Source organism: Notechis scutatus, chromosome 2 (assembly GCF_049901735.1).
Source record: "Notechis scutatus isolate UNSWTSFEM ecotype Mainland chromosome 2, rNotScu1.2, whole genome shotgun sequence".
NCBI classification, from domain to species: Eukaryota; Metazoa; Chordata; class Lepidosauria; order Squamata; family Elapidae; genus Notechis; species Notechis scutatus.
In genome coordinates, this window is record NC_142010.1 from 218675038 (window position 1) to 218697521 (window position 22484).

General features: G+C 37.3%; 1 protein-coding gene across 11 annotated transcripts in view; it reads left to right on the forward strand.

Annotated features, from left to right (window-relative positions):
• Positions 1-22484, forward strand: part of EPB41L4A (erythrocyte membrane protein band 4.1 like 4A) — a 102133-nt gene that overhangs the window by 58243 nt on the left and 21406 nt on the right. For all 11 annotated transcript variants that reach the window (XM_026673181.2, XM_087958059.1, XM_087958064.1 and 8 more), the window contains exons 7-13: positions 2043-2163; positions 4686-4773; positions 5800-5888; positions 6739-6802; positions 12684-12775; positions 14184-14261; positions 18577-18698. In XM_026673181.2, the coding sequence (XP_026528966.1) occupies positions 2043-2163; positions 4686-4773; positions 5800-5888; positions 6739-6802; positions 12684-12775; positions 14184-14261; positions 18577-18698 (654 nt within the window). The remainder of the gene's footprint in view (positions 1-2042; positions 2164-4685; positions 4774-5799; positions 5889-6738; positions 6803-12683; positions 12776-14183; positions 14262-18576; positions 18699-22484) is intronic.

The window sequence follows — 22484 nt, forward strand, 5'->3', positions numbered from 1 at the left end:
TAACTTTATCCCAACAGATCCACTCCATTTTGAATTTTCAATGGGGAAGGGAATAATACTTAAGAATAAAAATAAAAACTTAAGAATCATCGCTTCACTCTTTTCTGTCTTCAGTCTAGAATCCAATATCCTCTTTTCAAAGTATTGTTCTAAAGAATTTCAGAACTGAGGGAGATATTGACGATCATTGAGGGGAAGGGAGGGAGGCTCAGGCAAAGATTGCCTACAGAAATTGCTTGCTCCACCCCCACCCCTGAGATTGGAGAGGAAGAGATTTCAAGAGAGTGTTGTAACTGTTTGCATAGCCTGCCTATACCTCCCAGCACCAGTTTGCAGGTGCAATTGCATTGTTTTTGATATGTACAAGACAGTAGGCAGACACTTGAGCATTCCAAAGGGTGAAGGGAATAGTTAGAAGGCAAATAAAAGCCAAATGTAACACTGAGTGGTTATGTCTCTTTCCAATCAGAAAGCACATGTGATTTCTCACTTAATGACTGCTTTGCTTAGGGTTATTAAGGGAAGACTATCATTACTAGGTTGCCACCAATCTTGGTGGAATGTGACTTCTCCCTTGCTGCTATTTCCTGCTAATCTGCGTGTTGCTGGGGAGGTTATATTCTAGGCTGATCACTTTTAGATTATCAGAGTTGGAAGGGACCTGGAGGTCATTTAGTACAACCCCCTGCCCAAGCAGGAGACTCTACACCATTTCTGACAGATCACAGTCCAATCTCTTCTTGAAAGCCTCCAGTGTTTGAGTGCATTTCTCTAGTTGGATACTATAGAAATAATGTTTCTTTCCTTCCTAGACTTTTGATTGTGTCTTTTAAATAGTGTGTAAATGAGGTTTATCTCTGTGTGTCTATTGATGGTGAAGTCATCTGAATGCCAAACTTTCAGGAATCCTCTAGGATTTTGGATTTGGCTTGATCTAAAACGTTTAGTTTCCCAGTTGAAAATGATTAAAGCTGTCCATGTATCATCATTAAGCGAAGCAGTCACTAAGTTGAAAACTGTATAACTTCTCTCCTCTTCTCCATCCTTTGGAATGCTCATCCCAGCAATGAGATAGCCAACTAGCAGCTCATATCTATAACTGACTAATCAGTTTCACACTTTAAGCTTTTGTTTTCCACCTAATAATTTTACTTCTGCTTTCTTTTTTCCCCACTCCTTCACCATTTGGAATTCTCACCATAGCACTGGGATAATTAATAAGGAAATTAATGTCCATATTTACATTCATTGGAAGTGAACAGATTACAAAACAGTAAGGAGACACACAATGGGGCATATACATCAAAAGGAATGAGGTGGCTGTGAACGTGCTATGCAAACACTTGGTATGTTCCCCATCGTGTATACATATGTATGATTACTCTCTTGTAATCCATTACTCTCCAGTCTCTATGGGGCAGACGGGAACATGTCAAATGTAGGAGAGATTGCCTACAAAAATTGTGTTTGTTTTTCCCCCTCCTGCTGTTTTTTAAGCAATTGTCTCTGCAAGTAGGAAAAGAGGAAAAAAAACAGGCTATCTTTGTCAGCAATTTCTCCTGATCCAATTTTTTTTCTCACTGTTCCCTCACAGAGCAAAGAAATTGGTGAAGAAATAATTACAAGGGAGTAAACAGGCACCTGGGTCTGTTAGCACCACTGCATTCCTTACAATATATATCCACCTCTATATGACTGTTTGCTCACTTGTAATTTCCTTTTCTCTCATTTTTCTTCTCTGAAAGGCAATACAAAAGAAAAACAGGTCAGACGAAGGACAACGCATACTCACTGTAATGCCTGTTTTAATGCAACCTGTAAAATGGGATCCATATTTATTTTTTTCTGTTGTGAATGGATGTTTCTGTTCTCATTTCCTTTTCCATATTGCTGTTACACTTTTTGAATTAAATGCTATAATCTAGTTTAATTTGGTTAAGATTATATTATTTCTAGTTGAATAATTTCAATAAAATATTTTATGTGAATGTCTATGAAAAGTATGCAATCAAAAAATTCGTATTTTTGTGTGTATTGTACAGCTGAACTTGGAGACTATGATCCATGCAAGAACACTGCAGGTTATGTTTCAGAGTACCGTTTTGTTCCTGACCAAAAAGAAGAATTAGAAGATGCCATAGAACAAATACACAAAACTCTGACGTAAGAATTTGGTTTTATTAACTAATGTCAAATGACAACTTGTGTAAAGAAAAAGCACTAAAGAAGCAGATCTCTCTGAAAAGGATCTTTAGTTTGATTGCTTTTTAATGCTTATGTCCTAGATCCCTTTCTTATCCATCCAGAACAAATGTAAGTATGATGCATTCTGGTTCAGTGTTTTCTGCATATTGTATGTATATTACACCCAGGATATGATTGTGATTTTTAACTGGAGAGGTTTGTCTGGATATCTTAACTAATTTGTTTTTCAAAATTATGGTTTATTTAGTAAAACACAGATGGCTAGGTTCATAACCATAGACAATTATCTAGGTGGAAGCATCTGGACAACTTTGTCTTGATTTGGAAGCTAAGTAGGTCTTGGCCTGGCTTATATTTAGATAGAAGACAGTCAGTGACTATTTGGGGGTTATAAAGTAGAGTAGGAAGTTAAAATATACCCCAGGGTAAGGCAGTGAAAATAACCTTTTTGCTGCTGCTAAGAAAATTACAGAAATATTTCTGTGAAATTGTAGCAACTGAGTTGACTTGAAAGAGGCTTCATGTTTTCATAATGATAAGTATATTTTACTACATTTATAAACTATGGTTTATAAACTAATGAATTCATTTACATTTCATGTTATATCAGACATACGCATTCCACGTTGTGATTTAGCATATGCAAATCTCACCACTAAATAGTATAGATAAACATGAAAAAATACTGGCAGGAAATCCTGTATATCTATAGATTCAGAAGCATGACACATTTAATCAAAGTGGTGGGGGCAAAAAAAAGATGAAAGCAATCTATAAACTACTAAAACTCTTGATATTTGTATGAAACAGTGCATCACAGGGCAGTAATCAGGGGAAACATGATAACTGTTCATCCAGTACTTGAGGGACTGTCACAAAAAAGGAAGGGATTGACTTATTCTCTAGGCTAGGGCACTAGAATGCAGGACAGGAAGTAATGGGTTGTCAAAGTTTGTTGAAGAGATGCAACCTAAGAAGTAAGGAAAAAATTTCTGACAATAAGAGCAATTAATCAATGGAATAGCTCACCTCTTGGGGTTGTGGGTGCTCCATCACTGGAGTTTATAGATCTATTTGGGGGAGGACAAACAAAATTAGAGGAGACCTCAGTTTGCTTATTGCCACATTTTGTATATTGAAGGATCTATGAAAAAAACAATTTTTTTTGACATTTTATCTGTAACAATGAGTAACATAAATTCTTCTATTAGGACAGTTAATCACATGGACATAGAAGCAATTTGTTTTTCTTTGTATTGAACAAGTTCAATATGTTCTGTGATCAGTATTCCACAAAATCACAATAAAATCAGTACTAAGCACAAATAACTATAAAAGAGGAATTTTATTGCAGTGTAGTCAATTCATAGGGAGTTCTCTAAGCAAACCGATTTTTTTGTCTACCAGACTTTTAACATTTTCCTCTGAAGAAAAACTGTTGAAAACACAAAAGAATTTGTTAAGGTTCGAATTCTAAATTTGGAGATGATTATTTCATGTAAATATCTTGCTGACCTAAAAAAGATTAACTTCTAAAATATAGGTCTCTAACCAAAGCAAACTGATCTTGTTGTCCTTCCAAATGCATAATGCTGCTTAAGAAATGACACTGCCTGCTCATAATTCATCATCAGATTGCATCTTGTGAAAACTCCTAGTACTTTGACTTCCGCTGGAATAATTTTCAATATCTTTCAAAATTATCTTCAAAGTCAAAGAGTATAAACCCATAGGAAAAGGCAGTAACTTAGTAAGAAAACATAATCATATATTAGTCTTTCCAGTCATTGATCATTCCAGTCTCTTGATGGAGAACTGCACTGGACACATATTCTCTCACTTTAAATTTATTCCTTAAAATGTTGTCTCTATTTTTTTGAGGAATCAAAGTTTATACAGTCCCATTTGGACTCCAGATAAAATGCATGAGCTTTAGCTGAAATACTAATACTGTACTGTACTGTACTGTACTGTACTGTACTATACTATACTATACTATACTATACTATACTATACTATACTATACTATACTATACTATTCATATAGCTAGTACATGCATTTCTGAAACAATAGAAGGATTGTATATTTTGCTGATTTTTGAAGGCTTTGGATTATATAATCCAGATGAACATCATGTATAATTTTAATGTGCTGTATAAGATGGATTTTAATGTGCTGTATAAGATGTCCATTTAGCTGCCAGGTATGAATTCCTGGACTTTATTCTGAATAAATGCATCTAAGAATGTTATGATGGCGCAGTGGTTAAAATGCAGTACTGCAGGGCTAACTCACTGCTCACTCCAGGAATTCAATTCTGAGCGGCTCAAGGTTGACTCAGCCTTCCATCCTTCCGAGGTCATAAATGAGGACCCAGATTGTTGGGGCAATACGCTAACTCTGTAAACAGCTCAGAGAGTACTGCAAAGCACTATGAAGTGGTATATAAGTCTAAAGGCTATTGCTATTTATTCAACAGGAGCCAAGTTCCGGCTGAGGCAGAACTGAATTACTTAGGAGTAGCAAAGACACTTGAAATGTATGGAGTGGATCTTTATCCTGTCTATGTAAGTAATTTTTAAAGTTAAAAGTCCCCAACCTTTTTGCTACCAAAGACTGTTTTTGTGGAAGACATTTTTTCCACGGAGGGGGGAGGAGGAGTGTGCAACCTAGATCCTCACATGCAGTTTACAGTAGGTTAGTGCTCCTATGGGAATATAATGACTGATGATCTAAAGTGGAGCTGAGACCGTGATGGGAAGTGGCTGCAAATACAGATGATTTTTACTCACCCATCTCTTCTCACTCCCCTCTAGCTGTGCAGCTTGGTTCTGGCCTGGAGGTTGGAGACCCCTGTGTTAATGGAACTGTTGAATTATTTTCCTTGAAAAGGAAATTATAGTGCTGAACCACAAATTTATTTTTACTTTCTTCCATTCCAAAAGCAGATTAGATGTTCAGGAGACAGAGCCTGCTAGGCTTGTAGACTACGTTGTATAATAATCTGGATCCGGAACAGGATCAGCAATTACCTGTTGATTACCTGTTGCAAAGCAGTAATTCTGTTATTCTAGAACAAGATCTTTTTTTTTTAAAGAGAAAAGTTAAATCTCTGAAAACTCATACTTGGGATTGGCATGGGTTAGGGAACTTTCTGTTTAACTTTCTGTTTAGCAACTTTCTGTTGTGGTTGCATTGCTGTACAAAAGACAAATAACTATTATAAAAAGTGTAAGATTACAAATCTGAGGAATTTATTTTAAGTATCATTAGAAGATAAAAGCAACACATGCAACAGATATGTTCAGGCAAGAAATTATAAAAGTAACACAGAATCTGAGTAAAGTCCTTAAGAAGTTCAAAATAACAGGAAATAATAGATAATTAGTAGGCTCAGACTTAAGTGGAGAGAGTGGAAGCTTATTTAATATTGGCAATGGATTATTTTTTTTGCAACTACTATAATGGAACCAGCTTAGAAAATGTTATTCTTTATTTCCAAACAGTGATCTATATGAAAAACATTTTTCTTTTGAAAAAAAGTATCACATTAACAAATACAATTTAACTTAAATTTAACATTTTTTTCTAAGGGTGAAAACAAATCTGAATATTTTCTGGGACTGAAGCCTATAGGAGTAGTTGTTTATAAGAATAAAAAGCAAGTCGGAAAGTATTTTTGGTAAGTAAAATCTATAGCTTATATTAAAATCGATGGTAAGCAACAATACATATGCAAACTTTGTTCCTTCTTTTCTATCTATTTAATCTTCCAAGTAACATTCACAGTCCTCGGTTTATAAATATAATAGAGCCTGCTCATTATGGTCGTGTTGTGATGATGTAAAGCAGGTGATCACGTGTCCAACCTTTTCTTTCAGTGGTTGTTAAGTGAATCGCTTTCTCATTAAGTCAATCAGTTGTTAAGCAAACCCATGTTTGCTCTAGGACAGGGGTGTCAAACTCACACTGTCACATTGTCGTCACATGATGTATCGCGGCTTCCCCTTTCACTGAACCAGGAGTGGATGTGGCCAGTGTGTAATGCATGTGGGCTGTGAGTTTCACACCCCAGCTCTAGGGCATTTTTGCAAAAACTGGAAATAAAAGCGGGTTTTCAGCAAAAAGTCATAAATTGTGATCATATGAGATCCCATAATTCAACCCTATGCTACAAATATTCTCTTCTATTGGTACAGTCTTAACAGGTTCTAGTCTCTTTGCATACACACCACTATATTCAGTTATTACCTGCATCAATAATGTATTACTTTCATTTTCTGTTACAATAAAACAGCTTGGGGAAAGTACATTTTAGGGTTAAGGTGGGCTTTGGAATTCTTATTTCCAATTTAGAATTAATTTCTGATCTACCTATTATAGAGAATTGGAATAGCTATACCTATATATTTCTAAGGTATTAAACAATGTCTACTGTATCAGCTTTTTATAGTTAGACTGATTCTTTCAATATTTCCTGATTAAATTCATTTCTATATGTGTTTTTTATCTTTTTTTAAAAAACATTTTAGGCCTAGAATTACCAGGGTCCACTTCAAAGAAACTCACTTTGAACTTAGAGTTTTGGGAAAAGATGTAAGTTTATATTTTTATAATTTTAAATTAAGTGTATTATGCAACCCTGTAAAAAGTGTGAAAACAATAAAAGGCATTAATAAGCTGGCTTAGTGATTGTGGGCCAGATGAACACACTTCACAGTTTAAGTGTTGTGAGGAAAATAGGAGGCAGGAATATTTACACTAACTTGGGTAGTACAAAATAAAGGTAGGTATAGATCCAATAATTTTATAATATAATTAATAATTGTGAGATTTATGGGTAAATCTGCAAAGGATTGTTCTGTAAACAACTATAAGTAGTTGGTTAAGAATGGTAATTGAAGTAGGAATTTCCAAGACGAAGCAATATCATAAAACATGTCATCACATGACTACTTAACAATGGAAATCACACATTGTTAAACGAGGCCCAGGCAGCTCACAAGGAGGCAACCATGTAAGGTGTGGGATCAGGGATGGCTGTTGCCAGGTAGGGAAGATTGTGTAAGTCAGTGGTCCCCAACCTTTTTGTACCAGGGACCAGTTTCAAGCACAAACACTTTTTCAAGGACCGGGGGGGAAGAGTCGAGTTTGGTGGTTTGCTTGCAGACGTTTCATTACCTGACTAGGTAACATCTGATGTTGTTACCTAGTCGGGTAATAAAACGTCTGCCAGCAAACCACCAAGTTCAGGGAGCGCCTCGGCCCTGCCTCCCTCAGCCCCATCCCTCAGGTGTCTGCCTCGTTCCTCTCTCAGTTGCTCTCTCGCTGCTCCACCAGCCCAGGAACAAACTGCTTCAAAGAAGCCGGGGTGGTGGCTTTTCCTGTCGCCGCAGCTCCTCCGAGCGCCCGTTTACCCCCACCCCGCCCGCCCGCGCGGTTCAATCCACAGTGCTCCGTTCTGCCTGCCTGTCTGCCTGCCTGCCTTCGTTTTGGAGCAGCTTCGGCTGATAAAAAGAGGCGAATAGTTATTATTCTCAGCGAAGCTGCCCGAAACGAAGAAGGCAGGCAGGCAGGCAGAACGGAGCACTGTGGATTGAACTGCGGGCGGGCAGGCGGTGGGGTAAACGGGTGCTTCGGAGGAGCTGCGGTGACAGGAAAAGCCACCACCCCCGGCTTCTTTGAAGCAGTTTCTTCCTGGGCTGGTGGAGCAGCGAGAGAGCGACTGAGAGAGGAACGAGGCGGGAGGAAACCGAAGCTGCTGAGCCAGAGAGCAGGACAGGCTTGGTTGCTTCCTCCCTCCCCTTCTTTCATTTGTGTCCTTGATCCCCGATCCCAGCAGGATTCACCGAAGGCGAAGAAAGCCGCCATTTTTAAAAAAAATTCTTTTGCGGCCCGGTACAGAGTGCTCCACGGACCGGTACCGGTCCGCGGCCCGGTGGTTGAGGACCCCTGGTGTAAGTGGCCGGTGAGACATGGAAATGTGGAAGGCTGGACTGGTTGGGCAGGGGAGGGCATGCAAGGAATAGTTTCAGTGTGGTAGGATCGGGAGTAGGTATTTCCACGCAGAGAAGAGTGCAAACAATATATGACCTTCCCTGTCAGCTTCCTCATTGATTTTGCTTGTGGAAAGCCAGTAGGGAAGGTTGCAAACAGTGATCACATGATCATGGGATATCGCAAGCCAATTGTCAAGTACCCAGATTGCGATAATGTGATGTATTATTATGTAATAATAATAATAGTGGGAAAATTTGTAGAAAAGAATTGGTGACACCCTCGACCACTGCTTTTTTGACTACATTTTATATAGTTCTTATAATGTAGGGCTTTTAAAGTTCTTATAATGTAGCATTCCCTGACATGATACCCTCTAGGTCATGGCTGGTAGTTATAATACCAACACAAGAGAGACAGTTTGCTCTAGTGATTAAGGGATCAGTCTAGAAACCAGGAGATTGAGTTCTAGTCTTGCCTTAGGCCCAAAAACTGGGTTTAGGCAATCACTCTCTGTAACCCACAACATCATGCATGGATGACAAGCCAATCAATCAGTACCAGTTACAAGTAAATGCTTTATTTTTGGTTGATCCAAAAACAGACCCTGAACTTGTAGGAAAGCACTAGGAAGAAGAAGAGTTGTAATTCTAGCACAACTGTTAGCAGTTGAATGTTTTCACTGCCTTTAACGTCTACATAAATGAGGCCACATGAAAGTAAGACAACTAATGTATAATGTATGCATATAATAAATGTGCCTGTATGAACGACATGGTGGCCTATAGGTGGAGCTCTCACCTCACAATCAGGAGGCTGTGAGTTTGATCCTAGATAGCGGCAGATATTTTTCTATCTGGGCGCAAAGAAAAAATATCTACTGTGAGCTCCACATAGGAATCAGCAAGGGCATCCAGCCAGTAAATGCTTGGCTTCATTCAGTTGTCCGACTTCACCACAATGCAAAGGATTGCAGGGTCATTAAAAGAAAAAAAAAGTGCCTGTACTTTTTATTACTAAACCTGGTTAAACCATTCTTATTTTAATTAAATGATGGAATTACATTTTTGTACTACAACGAGGATTGTATACTGGCCATCACAGTAATCAGTAATGAAGAAATAAAGAGATAGGGACAGAGTTTGCCCGAAACTTTTTGGTATTGGAAACATTCTACACAGAAAAGTTGAGTGATAGTTGAGTCTTATTATAAATGGCATTGAGGTAGTATCTATATTTGGTGATTGCAAAATGAATAGAGAAAATTGTTTGGCAACAGTAATTTGAGACCAAAAATTTTACTCTTATTCTTGCAAGATCTCCAATCTGAGGATGAAAAGGATCAGAACCAATGCAAATTTACCCAACATAAAGTCTAAGAGAGCCTGTGTCAAAGTGAATCAATAAATATCTGATACCCAATATCTAGGTAGTTTTATGGACTACATGGTATAGAAGTGTTTTGCAATGGCTTTCTTCCAGGACATTTCTTCAGCTTCTTAATCTAGCATGCAGTTCTGTTATTCTCTCAGTCAAGTATTTACTAGGATCATACTTGTTAGCTTCCAACTTACCTTCCAACAAGATCAGCCGGGTTCTGATACCTGCTGAAACATGTTTGGGTAGATGGACTCTCTAACATTCAGCCCTCAGGAATAGAAAGTAGCAGTCACACATGTGCTGTTGATAAATTACCAATTGAAGTGTAAGGTGAAATTAGTTGGAGAGATCATCCCCAAAACACATTCTTAAATTGTGTATAATATATACATATTTTTTTTAAAAGTGCAGTAGTTTTCTAAGTCTTGTTGATTTATTTCAAGTATTTTATCTACTTTTCAACTAAAAACAGCAGCTCATAAAAATCTGCTTTGGAAAAAAAATCTTTTTAGAAAGCTTGCTGTCTAAAAATGAGAATATACACACTTGTGCGTATGCATGCGCACGCGCACACACACACACACACGCACTCACTCAAAGGTTGGGCTAGAGCAAGAAGCTCCTTTAAGCATAATTTCTAAATTAGAATATGTCTAGCTGAAAAAGAAAAAACTCCAGAATTGCAAACGTTTGAACCCTAGCTGAGCCAGTGGTCTGGTCTTGTTTTCCATCTTTCTGTCTGCTATATCCATGAGGGAGGGAGCAGATCCATTAAGCTGTTTCTTTCCTCTGATTTTTCAGTGGAATGGCCTTGTTTCTCATTTTTCCTTTTGCAAAAGGAACATGTTAAAGGAATGTTGCTGAATGAAAAGGTCTCTCAACATTGCTGTTAGAAGACACCTACTGTATATCTTGTGTGAAACATGTAGATTGTGTGAATATTGTTTTTAAAGTAATTCAGCAGTTTAATTGACATTTCCAAGTTGAAACTCCAGAATGATTCAGACCATCAAAGTGTATATTCCCAAATCAATTTGGAAAGATTCAAACCATATTGTAGATGTAACAGACTTTTGTATAGATGTACATGTATTTTTCTGTATCTATCTGAAAATCCAAATGTATTCAATTGTCTGCATTGATATGAATGTTCAAAATGCATTGCATCAAATTTCCAAATCTATTTGGATTGATTTTAATGATAATTTTCCAATGAAATTCTAGTAGGAAATAGGGCCAAATGTGGAATATGCTTTCTATGCTAGCTTTAAATGATTACAGAACCAGTCGAACAGTTATACCCAGTTACTACACGTCAAGTGACTTCACATTAAGATGGAAGGAGATTTTCTGTATTCAACATATTTATAAATTACTTTGATAGGGGATTACAAAATACATTACCTAATTTGTGGATAATAAAAAGCTATAGGGAATGCTAAGCATCTATTTTGTCAGTCTCAAAATACAGAATTTTGACAAGCTAGGACAATAGACAGAATCCACAAAGGAAAAAATTAATACTGTGTTCTTCATTTGAATAGGAAAAATCAAAGGGATAAGAAAGGTGTAACCATAATATCCAGAAGTACATGTTTAAAAGATCTGAATCTCTTGGTGACTCACAAGCTGAACCTGCGCCAATAGTGTATGCACCTTCCCTGTACCTCCAAATAAAAGAAATCTAATCCTAGACTGAAATCAACAAAAACATAGTGCCATGAAGTCATTGTTCTTCTCTGTTCTGTGTTGATCATATCATACCTAGAATATTGCTCCCAGTTCTGAGTATCACATTTTAGGAAAGCCAATTACAAATTGGAGTGTGGTTTGACTTACCATATTCAAAGAGATGAGAACTTTGTTTCCTAATGTTTTCTGTTTGCTAGATATTTTTTTTAAAAAACTTAATAGATGCTATTTTCACTGAAAGTCATTCTGGCTGCTATGCTGGAATTAAACTTGACAATTAAGGCTTTGCCACCATTCTCATAACATTATAGTTTCCCATGGCTTGACAGGAAAACAGTATGCCATGTTCTAATATGAATTAATTCATCTTTTAAGTCTTTCTATATACCAAAGAAGAAATGGTGTGCTAGGGACAGTAGAGGAGACTTGATTTTTTTATTCTCACTATGTGTCAATTATTATTTGATAAAGTGCATATATAGTTTCTATTTCAAGTAACTTAGATTATGATGTCAAGGATGCAAATAGTATTTCAGATGCACCCCAATGATCTTATAATTTACCAGTAGATTTATTTTTTCTGATTAGTGGGTTAGAAGGGTGATATTCAAGAAGGAAGTTAAATCCTGCAATCCTGTGTTCTTTTAAAAAAAAATAGTGTTTCATAGGGTTGTATAGGGTTTTCTTCATTTTAGAAGTCAATCTGTTATAATAAGATTATTCACGTTTTAGATATTGTATAAACTATAGCAGATTTTCTTTGGTTGTTAAAAGTGCTCTAATTCCACTTACATTTTCTATGAATTAATTAAACTGACTTTCATTGAAAGGGTAATATTTTTTTGTTTAGAACATCTCGTTGATAGAAGTGATTTCATAAAAAAATCCATCAAATTTTCTTGAGTAGCATTTTCTGTACATCTCACAGTGGATAAACATCTATTTAGAATAATTTATACTAATTCTGCTAATTTCTGTATATCCTTCAGTGATTTGGGCGTTACTTTTGTTGTAGGTCAGTCAGTATGCTCTACAAATCAATTTGTATTTAAAACAACTCTGGTGCATATATTTGGTTTCCAGTTAATGAACCAAAGAAAAAGACAAAAGCCCTACCAACATTCAAAATGATTTAAATAGTACTTTAAATAGTACAGCTATGCTGGCTGGAGAATTCTGGGAGTTGAAGTCCACAAGTCTTAAAGTTGCCAAATTTGGGGACCCCTGCTCTACACTGTATCAGTAGGCATTAACTTCAGTGAAATTATCAGTGATCACAAATGGTGTTTGATCTGGGGGGGGGGTGTAGACATAAAAAGTGTATTTAGCACTTACATGCTCAGGTTATTAAGTGCAAATCCTTTACATCAGAGTGATCCCCATAATATTATCATACTTTTTATTTCAGTGTAATGAAACTTCCTTCTTTTTTGAAGCACACAGCAAAACTGCATGCAAGCATTTATGGAAATGCTGTGTAGAACAGCACACATTCTTCAGGTAGGTGAGCTGAAACTCTGAGGAATCTGAATGGCAGCAAGAAAAATATATCTGAGCAGTTTAGGGAAGCTATATTTAAATCCTATCTCTAAAGTTTAAAAATCAATATATTTTGGATTCTTTTATTTGTCTAGCTGTGTTTAGGATAAGTGTGCATATTTCATTAGACTGGTTTGGATCCAAAAATAAGAATGGAAGATAAGTAGCCAACTACACAAGCAAGATTTTTCCAACTACAGTAATGAGTAACTCTGGGATGGTGATTTTGCTTAACTTGATCTTTTTTTTTTTTCTGCTTGTCCAGGGTCCATTTTTTTGCAACCCAAATTACTGAATTTCTTAAAGAAATATTAGCCCTCAGACATGAATCAAAAGAAAATGCAAGTTGTCTGACTTGCATGGGACCAGAAGTTCCATCACTAAGCAAGGCAGTTGCTAAGTGACTCATGCCTAATTTTACAACTTTTCTGCCATAGTTGTTAAGTGAATCACAGTGATTGTTAAGTAGATCATGATAAAGTGAATCTGGCTTCCTCCATTGACTTTCCTTGTTGAAAGTTGACTGGGAAGGTTTCAGTGGACTTCATGGACCCTAGGATGCTGCAACCACCATAAATACATGCTGGTTTTTCAGTCCTAAAAGAAGCTCAGGCACTGTGGTCTCAGTTTTTACCCAAGAAAACCAGGAGCCACCTCTGTGGAAAAATACTGCCAAGAATCTAACCTAGTAAGATTTGCCACTGCTGGAAAACAAAGAGAACGCACAAGAGACTGTTTTTGTTTAAAGAGAAAAAAGATGAGGTTTCTTTGGGCTACCCTCAAGAACATCCCCAATGAACATTTCCCCTTCTTCAGTCTTGTTCCTTTCTCTAAGTACCAAATATTGAGCATGCAAACCACAACTTCATGTTATTTCTTATGGGGAGGTGAAAATTTGTGACATTTTAAAAATTAATATTTGTATGGATCTGTTTGTATGAACTAAAAAAAAAACTCTGGGATTTCTAGCTCCCAAAGAAAAAAAATACTGAAGTGAAAAATTGCCTTTCAATTATGTTGGGAGGGGATTGTGGGGGGAGCTGCTGGGTCCATTTGATAGCCACAGTGGAAATGGTCATGGAAGTGCAGAGCCTGCCAGTAGGATGGGAAGTTTTTCAGTGTGTCAATTGCAGCCAGTACATCACAAATAATCTTGGAGGTGTTTTTCTGAAATAATCAAACTTTCAAAGCAGAGTACCTCAGACCAGCTTCAGCTTATAGGAAGTTGGTGACAAGATGGAGGGCTGATTCTGAGCATATGAGCCCTCAGTAGTACTAGAGGAAGGAGATAATGTGCAATCTTTTTTTTTCTTTTGTTTATGGCTAGTCCTATAAAGACAAATGTACTCTGTGCTTTAAATTGAAACAGAATGCCAGAAAATGAATCTAATTCTCTGTCAAGAAAACTTGGCAAACTTGGATCTCTTGGTTATAAACATCGATACAGGTAAGAATAAGATAATATTACTATTGTGACTCGAAACTTTAATTTCAAGATGCATTTATATGTTTTCTTTGTTCATGGAATCTGGAATTTAAGGTATTGTTGCTGTGGTTTGCTATTGATTTTTTGAAACAGGTATTATAAGCACAGCTTTAAAAGGGATTTGAGGAACTCATCTCCAGCCTTTTATTAAAATTACAGCTGCAGAGTTTGTAAAGCTGAAATATGCTTTAATGTTTTAACAGTTCCGTTTACAAATACCATATTTTTCGGAGTATAAGATGCACTTTTCCCATCCCCAAAAGTGGATGAAAATGTATGTGCATCTTATACAGCGAATGTTGCCGACGCCCTGCCCACCCGCCTCCCCCCATCCTTTGGCCTCTGCCTCCCAGCAATTTGCCTCCTTGCAGCAAACAGCCTGGTCCGTTTCAGCACAGCCTGATTAGCGCAAGCAGCTGATTGTCGGAAGGATCACCTGACAATCAGCTGTTTCAGGCTGCAGGGATTGCCATCACCTATTGCCGCCTCTGTACCCCCCATTTTCAGCCTTCACGTGCCCCATTTTCCACCCGTTCCGATCCCCGCTGCCCAGAACGGGCAGAAAATGGGGCGCACGAAGGCAGCAATAGGCTATGGCAATCCCTGTAGCCTGAAACAGCTGATTTTTGATCCTACCGACAATCAGCTGCTTGTGCTAATCAGGCTGTGCTGCAGCTGACCAGGCTGTTTGCTGCAAGGAGACAAATTGCTGGGAGGCAGAGGCAGATTTCCCCTCCCCACTGTTTTCCTCCTCGAAAACTAGGTGCGTCTTATACTTCGGAGCATCTTATCCTCCAAAAAATACAGTATAAAGTTTGCTTGCTGATTCTAATGGCATGTGCTAACTTATTTGAGTCAAGATTTACTCCTGGTGATTTCATAGATATTCTGAAGAAAAGTTTGGGGTTTTTTAGGAACTGTATGAAAATAAGTTACTTTTGTCTTCAAGGATTTTTTTCCCATCTAATTTTGCTGTCTTAACTTACATCTCTGAAACTTCATGGTGGTACCCCATCCAGGTATTAACCAATTTCAGTTCTGCTTAGCTTTTTAAGATCCACCAAGGTCTATTAAAAGTTTCTGCCTTGCTGGACTGCAGTATCATAAAAATTGGATGGCTTTCTTTTGGTGATGAGGGACAATATGTGTATGTGCCTATATATTGTTTCCTTCATGTATACTTAGAGTAGATGAGTTTCTTCTACTTGGAAACGATTACTTAAAATAATATATCCAGCATTTTTTAAAATTTATTATCTGAATCATTAAGACATTTACTGGCATTTTAGGTTCAGTTTATAAGATCGTTAGGAATGTAACTCTGTGTTTACTTAAAACTGAATGATTTAGAAATTAAACAATGAAATAGCTCAAACTTGGTGCCAGCAACAAGTATTTAGGTTGGGTTATTTTTTTTTGAAAGAGCCATAGGACACTAATGGTAATAAAAAGTAAAGCTTTACAGCATTACCTTCTGGGATTTCTTAATTTAAGTGTGACCTTAACATAAGGTGGTGTGTATATTGTGGCAGCTTATGAAAAGCATGACTCATGTTTCTTACCCTCATAACTGAATAAACAGTTGAGTGATAATCTGAAAAGTGATTAAATTATGATTAAAATGTTAGCATGGATACATATTTGGAGATACATGCCTAGGTTTTATGTACTGTTAGACCCCATCACAATTGGGACAGTAAAATACATATTTATATACAATACTATATTTCTGCTTAATCTGGCTTGACAAGACCTTGAGTTTTTATTTTGTTTAATCTGAAAAAGTCATTAGATCAGATATGCAACAATAAGGGAGAAAGCACATATTAACAGTAGCATGTCTTTTTGCTCTAAACTGTTTTGTGAAGTATTTGCAGAGCACATTGTTCGTCATTCTGAAATTCTTGTAAGTTTTCCTTACATTAAGAGTCTAGATCTTGAATCTGGGTACTATAATTGGCATTAGTTTTGCTAACTGTAATTTATTGTATGTGGACCTAATGGTATACAATACAGCTTGTACAGAATGTGGAAATCTGTACACTGCATCTGGTGTGGAATGAATATACTAATCTGTACTGAAGTAGCTACACTTCTTGACTATTAGCCACTTAGTCAAGTTTAAGGTTTTGTTTTTGATAGGTAATAGCATCTAATAGATTACTATTCCAGGCCCAATTTTTAAAAATATGCTTAATTTGTACATATCATCTTAGATCAGGGGTTTAAATTGGAAAGTTTCACTCAATTTCTGTGGTTCATACACTCAAATAATATTTCTGTATTTAGGCCCTTAACACAAGATTTATGCATTTTATGTAGATTCTTTGGTAACTGTATTTTTAAAAAGGAACGAATTGGGGGGGAAATAGAAGCATTTAACAGAATTATGAATAACATTGTACAGTTAGCTCTATAAACAGGAATATTGGGCTTTAAATAAGATTCTCTAGGGAAGGGAAATAGTTTAGTTGTTACTTAAGTGGAGTAATTAAAGGGTACCTTTAAGCTGATGCTAACGATAACATTACAAGTGAACAGAGTAGTCATTTGGAGGGTGAGATGGAGAATCCAAGGTAAGAGAAGCCTTAAGCAAGGTAGCAGGTCTTATTTTTATTACCTTGTTTTGTTACAAACAGGGTACATTTTATTAATTCATATGGTAGGAAAATAAACGTCTCCATTACTGGCATAGCTTTCTGTTCTTCCAGAGCCATGTCAGAAGACCAGAGGACTTTGGGTCCCAGGGGAGCCCCATTCTCTCCCACCATACTCCCTTTACCTTCTGTTTGGCACCAAAGATCTATCCATAGATAAATGGAGAAAGCTTCTAAAATCACCATTTCTGAAGGCAGATCTCTGAATTCTTGAATCTTTGAAAATATATCACTAGGGCACTCTCATAGATATTCTAGTGTACCAGCCTAAATTGATTATTATGAACTGGAAATTGGGGCTAGCATCAGCAGTTTGTCTTTCGGAATGAAGAGGAACCATACCTACTGATATTCCACTTGTCTATCTTTTAGCCCAGCTGGATGGCAGTATCTAGGTAATCTTGACTGATCTTGATAGGCTGGAGTAGGAAGTCAAGGAAACATCTTGGAAGAAGGCAACAACAAACCATTTTTCTATTGGTGCCAAGAAACTACATAGTAATTGCTTCAGTCTGCTTTGCAACATGTTGATGTGGATACATAGTTGTGTCTAAAGACATAGTTACCACTAGAAAAGAAAGCAAGGTAAAGTAAGGGTAAAGTACTATGAGAAATGAGGTTTGAATGCATTGAAAGTAAATGCACTGATTATAAAATTCACTACGTTTCCTAGGGTAGGTAACCAGTTTCTACTCGTGGAAACAGTTGTAGTTTAAAATTTATCATACTAGTGGCCTGCTTGCAATAATAGCTTGTGGTCCTAAGGTCACATGTCAGATTGTGGATGAATTTGAAGACAGATTTTTCATCAACTGTGGCATGAGCAAATAAAATGAAGATCAGATGTTGGATTAAATAAGTAAATCAGGGGAATCCATATTACATTAAATAATAATTGTTGGATTGAGATTAGTATCTTAGGCCTGAGAGATTGATTAGGATGAAAGGGCTTTTCGTAGATATACACATCAGCTTTTGGAAGACAATTGATTGCAGTGAAAATGGTAACTTTAGTCTAAAGGCACTTGATAGGCACCTTGTTCCATTAATCTTAATCTGCTTGGTTAAGTTTTAAAAGCTGTACTTGGAGACTAGTTGAAATGTTGCATTCTTCAAAATATATATTGAAAATATAAACTCAATGGCAAAATAATCTGGTATTTCTAGGGGCAAGGGATGGAAGCAAAGACTCAGTGAAATTGTCTGTTGTTTTTTTTCAGCAATGATTTTTGGGAAAGCTCTATTTTTCTTCCTTAGAAAGAATCCTTTTGAAAATCTGTTGTTATGGGCATAGCTATTTGAGAAAAAGAAAAGGCCAAAGAAGCACAAAACATGAAATCGGTGTGATTTTTCAATACCACATACAGTATACACCATAAAGTAAAAATGTGAAAGAGACAGAAGTGCTTTATGTAAAATTGAGAAACTGTAAGAATAACAAAAAGTCTTATAATGGCAGGCCATTTGGGCATATTTTTGTTTTATTGGCTTAGTTCTTGCTGATACTTGAACTTTTAATTCAATTAAAATCCCCCTCCCCCCAACTAGGGATAAATTGAAATGCTTTACTTTGTAGTTTTGAGTTAACTTATCATATAATATTTTGTTACATTTTCTAGTGGGAAGACAGCTTTGCAGATGTATAAAGATATTTCTGTCCAGCTTCCTCGACCCAACCAAACAGTTGAAAGAAGTCGTAGTAAGACATATCCAAAAAGAACATCAAAAGTGCAACAATTTGGTAAGAAATGTTAGAGCTCCTGTTTGAGTTAGAAACTCAGCAAAGGGAGGATACAGAAGAAAAGCTAAGAAATGAAATAAATCTTGTTGGATCAAATATATAATTAGAAATAATTGACTTTCTGAAATCTTATGCTAATTGTTATTCAAATCATGCTGCATTTTCAGCACATGGAACTTGTAGACATTTCTGAATGAATGCCTCTGGATTTAGCAGTAGCATAGAGGCTACTAATCTCTCCTTCTCTAGTGTTGAGTTATTGCTATAGTCAGATCAAAGCTGGTCCAAGCAATCAGTGGCCCTTTGAATCAAAATATCTCTTACATGTGGTGGTCTCATGAAGGAAGACACTGAGACAACGTCTTGAAGCAAGATCGGGATGAGAGCCCAGAGCAAGCTCCGACACCCTCTTTTATTAGAAGCAATCTTTGTTAACGTAGCAATTTTTGTTAGCGTCTATCACAAATGCATTACATCACACAAAATGCACTGATTATTCGTGTAAGCATACAAAGCTGCAAAGTTTAAGTTTGCTACAATTCTGGGTAAGAAATGGCAACAGTTTGTCCTTGTTCCTTGCTTCGTGTTGCAGTCAACCACCAGAAGGCTTCGTTGTCCTAGCACGTACAAAGAACAAAGAATAATTCCCACATCTCCTCTGTTTTTCCTTTTTAAGAGACAGGGAGTGTTTTAGTTCCAATAACAGCCTTTGTTAGGCGTGTAGGCAAGAGTGTTGTGCATGTTGATGTTATCCATGGCGTTCGTGACTTCTTCAACCATCACAAACATCTTGTCCTCGTCTGGATTGTCACAGGTTGGCTCTCCTATCTCATCTTCGGATGGCAGTGGTTCATATGTGTTAGTTATTTGTTGATTCCAGAGAGCCATTACCTGCGCAGTGGCTTTTTTCTCAGCCAAAAGGGATAAACTGTTAGAAATAGTGCGTACAAAAATGGGTAATACACAAGGCAATACAACACATCCCGCAGCAATCATACCAATAAGCGCTACAATAGCTTGCAAACCAGGCAATTTTGGAAACCAGGATCCAAACATGTCTCTAAAATCAAGACCATTCCATGTTTGTACAGGTACATGTACAATCTTGATCATTCTATCAGTAATTTGTTGGATAACTTTTCCGCTATCATCTACCTCAATACAACAATTACTAAGGTTAAATTTTCCACACACTCCTCCTTCTTTGGCAAGAAGATAATCTAAAGCCAAGCGATTTTGCATGATATATGTTCTAGACAATGCACTTTCTTTAGCTAGCGTTTCATTGGTTATAATTTCTAACACAGCTTGCAACCTTATAATTCTATTGAGCTTATATATGGGGGTATACCAGTAGTTGTAAACAGTGGTGGCCCCCACGTTAGTCCCGGACACCTTTTGAAAGAGATATTTCTTTTCCTGTAGATAAGATCTTTGCCAGCTGTGTGAGCCGCAGGTAACTCCCGCAGCGTCGTTAGGACCTTGGCCTTTTCTGATGGCAAAGCAAGCATCAAAACACACAGAAGTGTTGGTACCCCCCCGAGTGACATTATGGGTTATGTACCCATTTTTTGCTTGACTAGTTGAGAACATTGAGGCAAGGTCAGAGCTGGATCCTCCTTTGTAGGCATAGACATACAGCAAGTCGGTGATGGGCCCCACAGCCTTTGGTTCATAGCATTGGATACCTTGTTTGGTGTAGCATCGTGCATATTGAATGTTGTTATGCAGACAAGGGGAGACCGTCGTGGAGTTGCACTCAGGCTTCAAAGTATGATAGATCAGGGTGAATTGGGTCTTCGTTCCGCTGCGAGTAGTTTTAATGCAGGCGTCGCAGGAGGATGGGGTGGCTGTCGTATCGGCAGGAACGATGTGGAAACCCAGGAAGCAAATGATGAATGCAGCGGGCAGCTTCATGATGCTGATGTAGGCAAGGCTGGTTTGGGTAGAAAAGGCCTTACTTGTCGTCCGGGGACCCAGGTGGTGTTATTGTTGTAGGAAACAGCCGCGTACCCTCGTCCCCAGGTTATAAGTTCAGCAGGCCCTTTCCACTGAGGATCTGGAAGCTGACGAAAATATACTGTTGGTCTGGGTTCAGGATGAGGTGAAGAAGCGAAATGACGTGATGCCGCCGTGCATGGGGGGGATCCGGACTCATTGAGGAAGTTAAGAGTAAATAAACAAACATTTAATGCATTCTGGAGTCCTGGGTGATTTTTAATTGATGATCTGTAAGGGTAATTTTATCCCCTGGAGTGGTTCCTCCCTTTAATGCATCAAACAGGGGGCTGAGCATGTGTATAGTGATGCCAAAATAGGGACGGGTCCAATTAATAGCCCCTAAATATTGTTGTAATTGTACGAGGGATGTCTACACAATGGCATCACTTGTGGATGGACTGAAACTTGTATATCAAAAATATGAAAAAGAAAAGCAAGAAGGGAAAGATGTCCTTGGCACTCTTTTCCAATTTTTTGAAATGGCCGTTTGTACTTATGTAAAGCTGAATGAGCAACAGGATGATTGGGACAAAGAAGAAGCCATCTTTGATGAACAAGTGACTTTGGTTGGGGAAGGAAAAAAGAAAGAGAAAAAGGAGAAGAAGACTTTAAGGCCTGGAAAAACAACCCAAAAAGAGAAGAATAAGGTGAAAGGGGGAAAGCAGAATAAAAGGGAGGTGGAGAGACAAGGGGGTAAAGAGGACAAGGAGAAGAAGAAGCAAGGGAGAAAGAAAGAGATGAGAAGCCTTAATGGTGGGGAGCAAGATGCAAAGAAGCAAAAGTTCTCCAGAGATAATGGACAAATTCCACTGAAAAAGGGATTCCAGAAAGGCACACAAGACCGCACTTCTACACCTGCATCCAGAAATAACCATAGAAAACTGGAAGCAACATGCAATTCAAAATGTGACAAAACACTCAGTATAATCTAGTGAAACCCCTGCCAAGAAAAGGGGAGTACAGTAATGAAACAATGATTTAAGACATGGGATGGGGGGGGGGGGAAACAATTTTGGAAAGCATAAGTGTTCCCACAAAGGCATGATATCTAACCGAAAGGGGTAAAATGTTTAAGACATAAATGATTGTCAACACTAATGAATAAACCTGTATTGGTTGTGACAATACTGCATAATTTCAGAACGCACCAGACAGAATCCCAATGCAAGTTATGTGTTCTATATTAAGTATTATAAACATAGGGGAAGGAGATAAAGGCATCATACTCCATTTAGTGCACAGGAGAAGTTTTTCTTCAAAGAAGAAAGACAAATGGATAGCTGGAAATAGAACAGACAAAGAATAATAAATATTATGATTCGAATTGAGAGGAGATAAATAAAATAAAATTGAGAAAATTTAAAAGAGAGGAGAAGTTATGTAGAAAATTGAAAATGCTAATAAGATATGGAATGGTATATAAAATGAATATGAATTTGAATTTGTGTCTGTACCAAGAGTTTTGACCCGAGACTAAGCAACTTTCAGAAAAGAGATTTTTTATGCTTTTATGTTTTGTGTTTCTGTGTATTTATGTTTTGTATGTCTTTAAAAATTAATAAAATTTGTTAAAAAAGAAAGAAAGGTTAATGGCTGAGAGTTTTGAGGAAGGATAAAGCAGATCGGGAACCACAGAGATTCCTTTGAGGAGGGCATGAGAGTGAGTCATTCTAGCTGCAAGATTAGCAGGTACATCTGAATAAAATTGAATTTTTATAATATTTGTATAATCCTGATCAATAATCCCTGGAATCACAAAAAACCTTTCATAGAGGAACGAGGCAA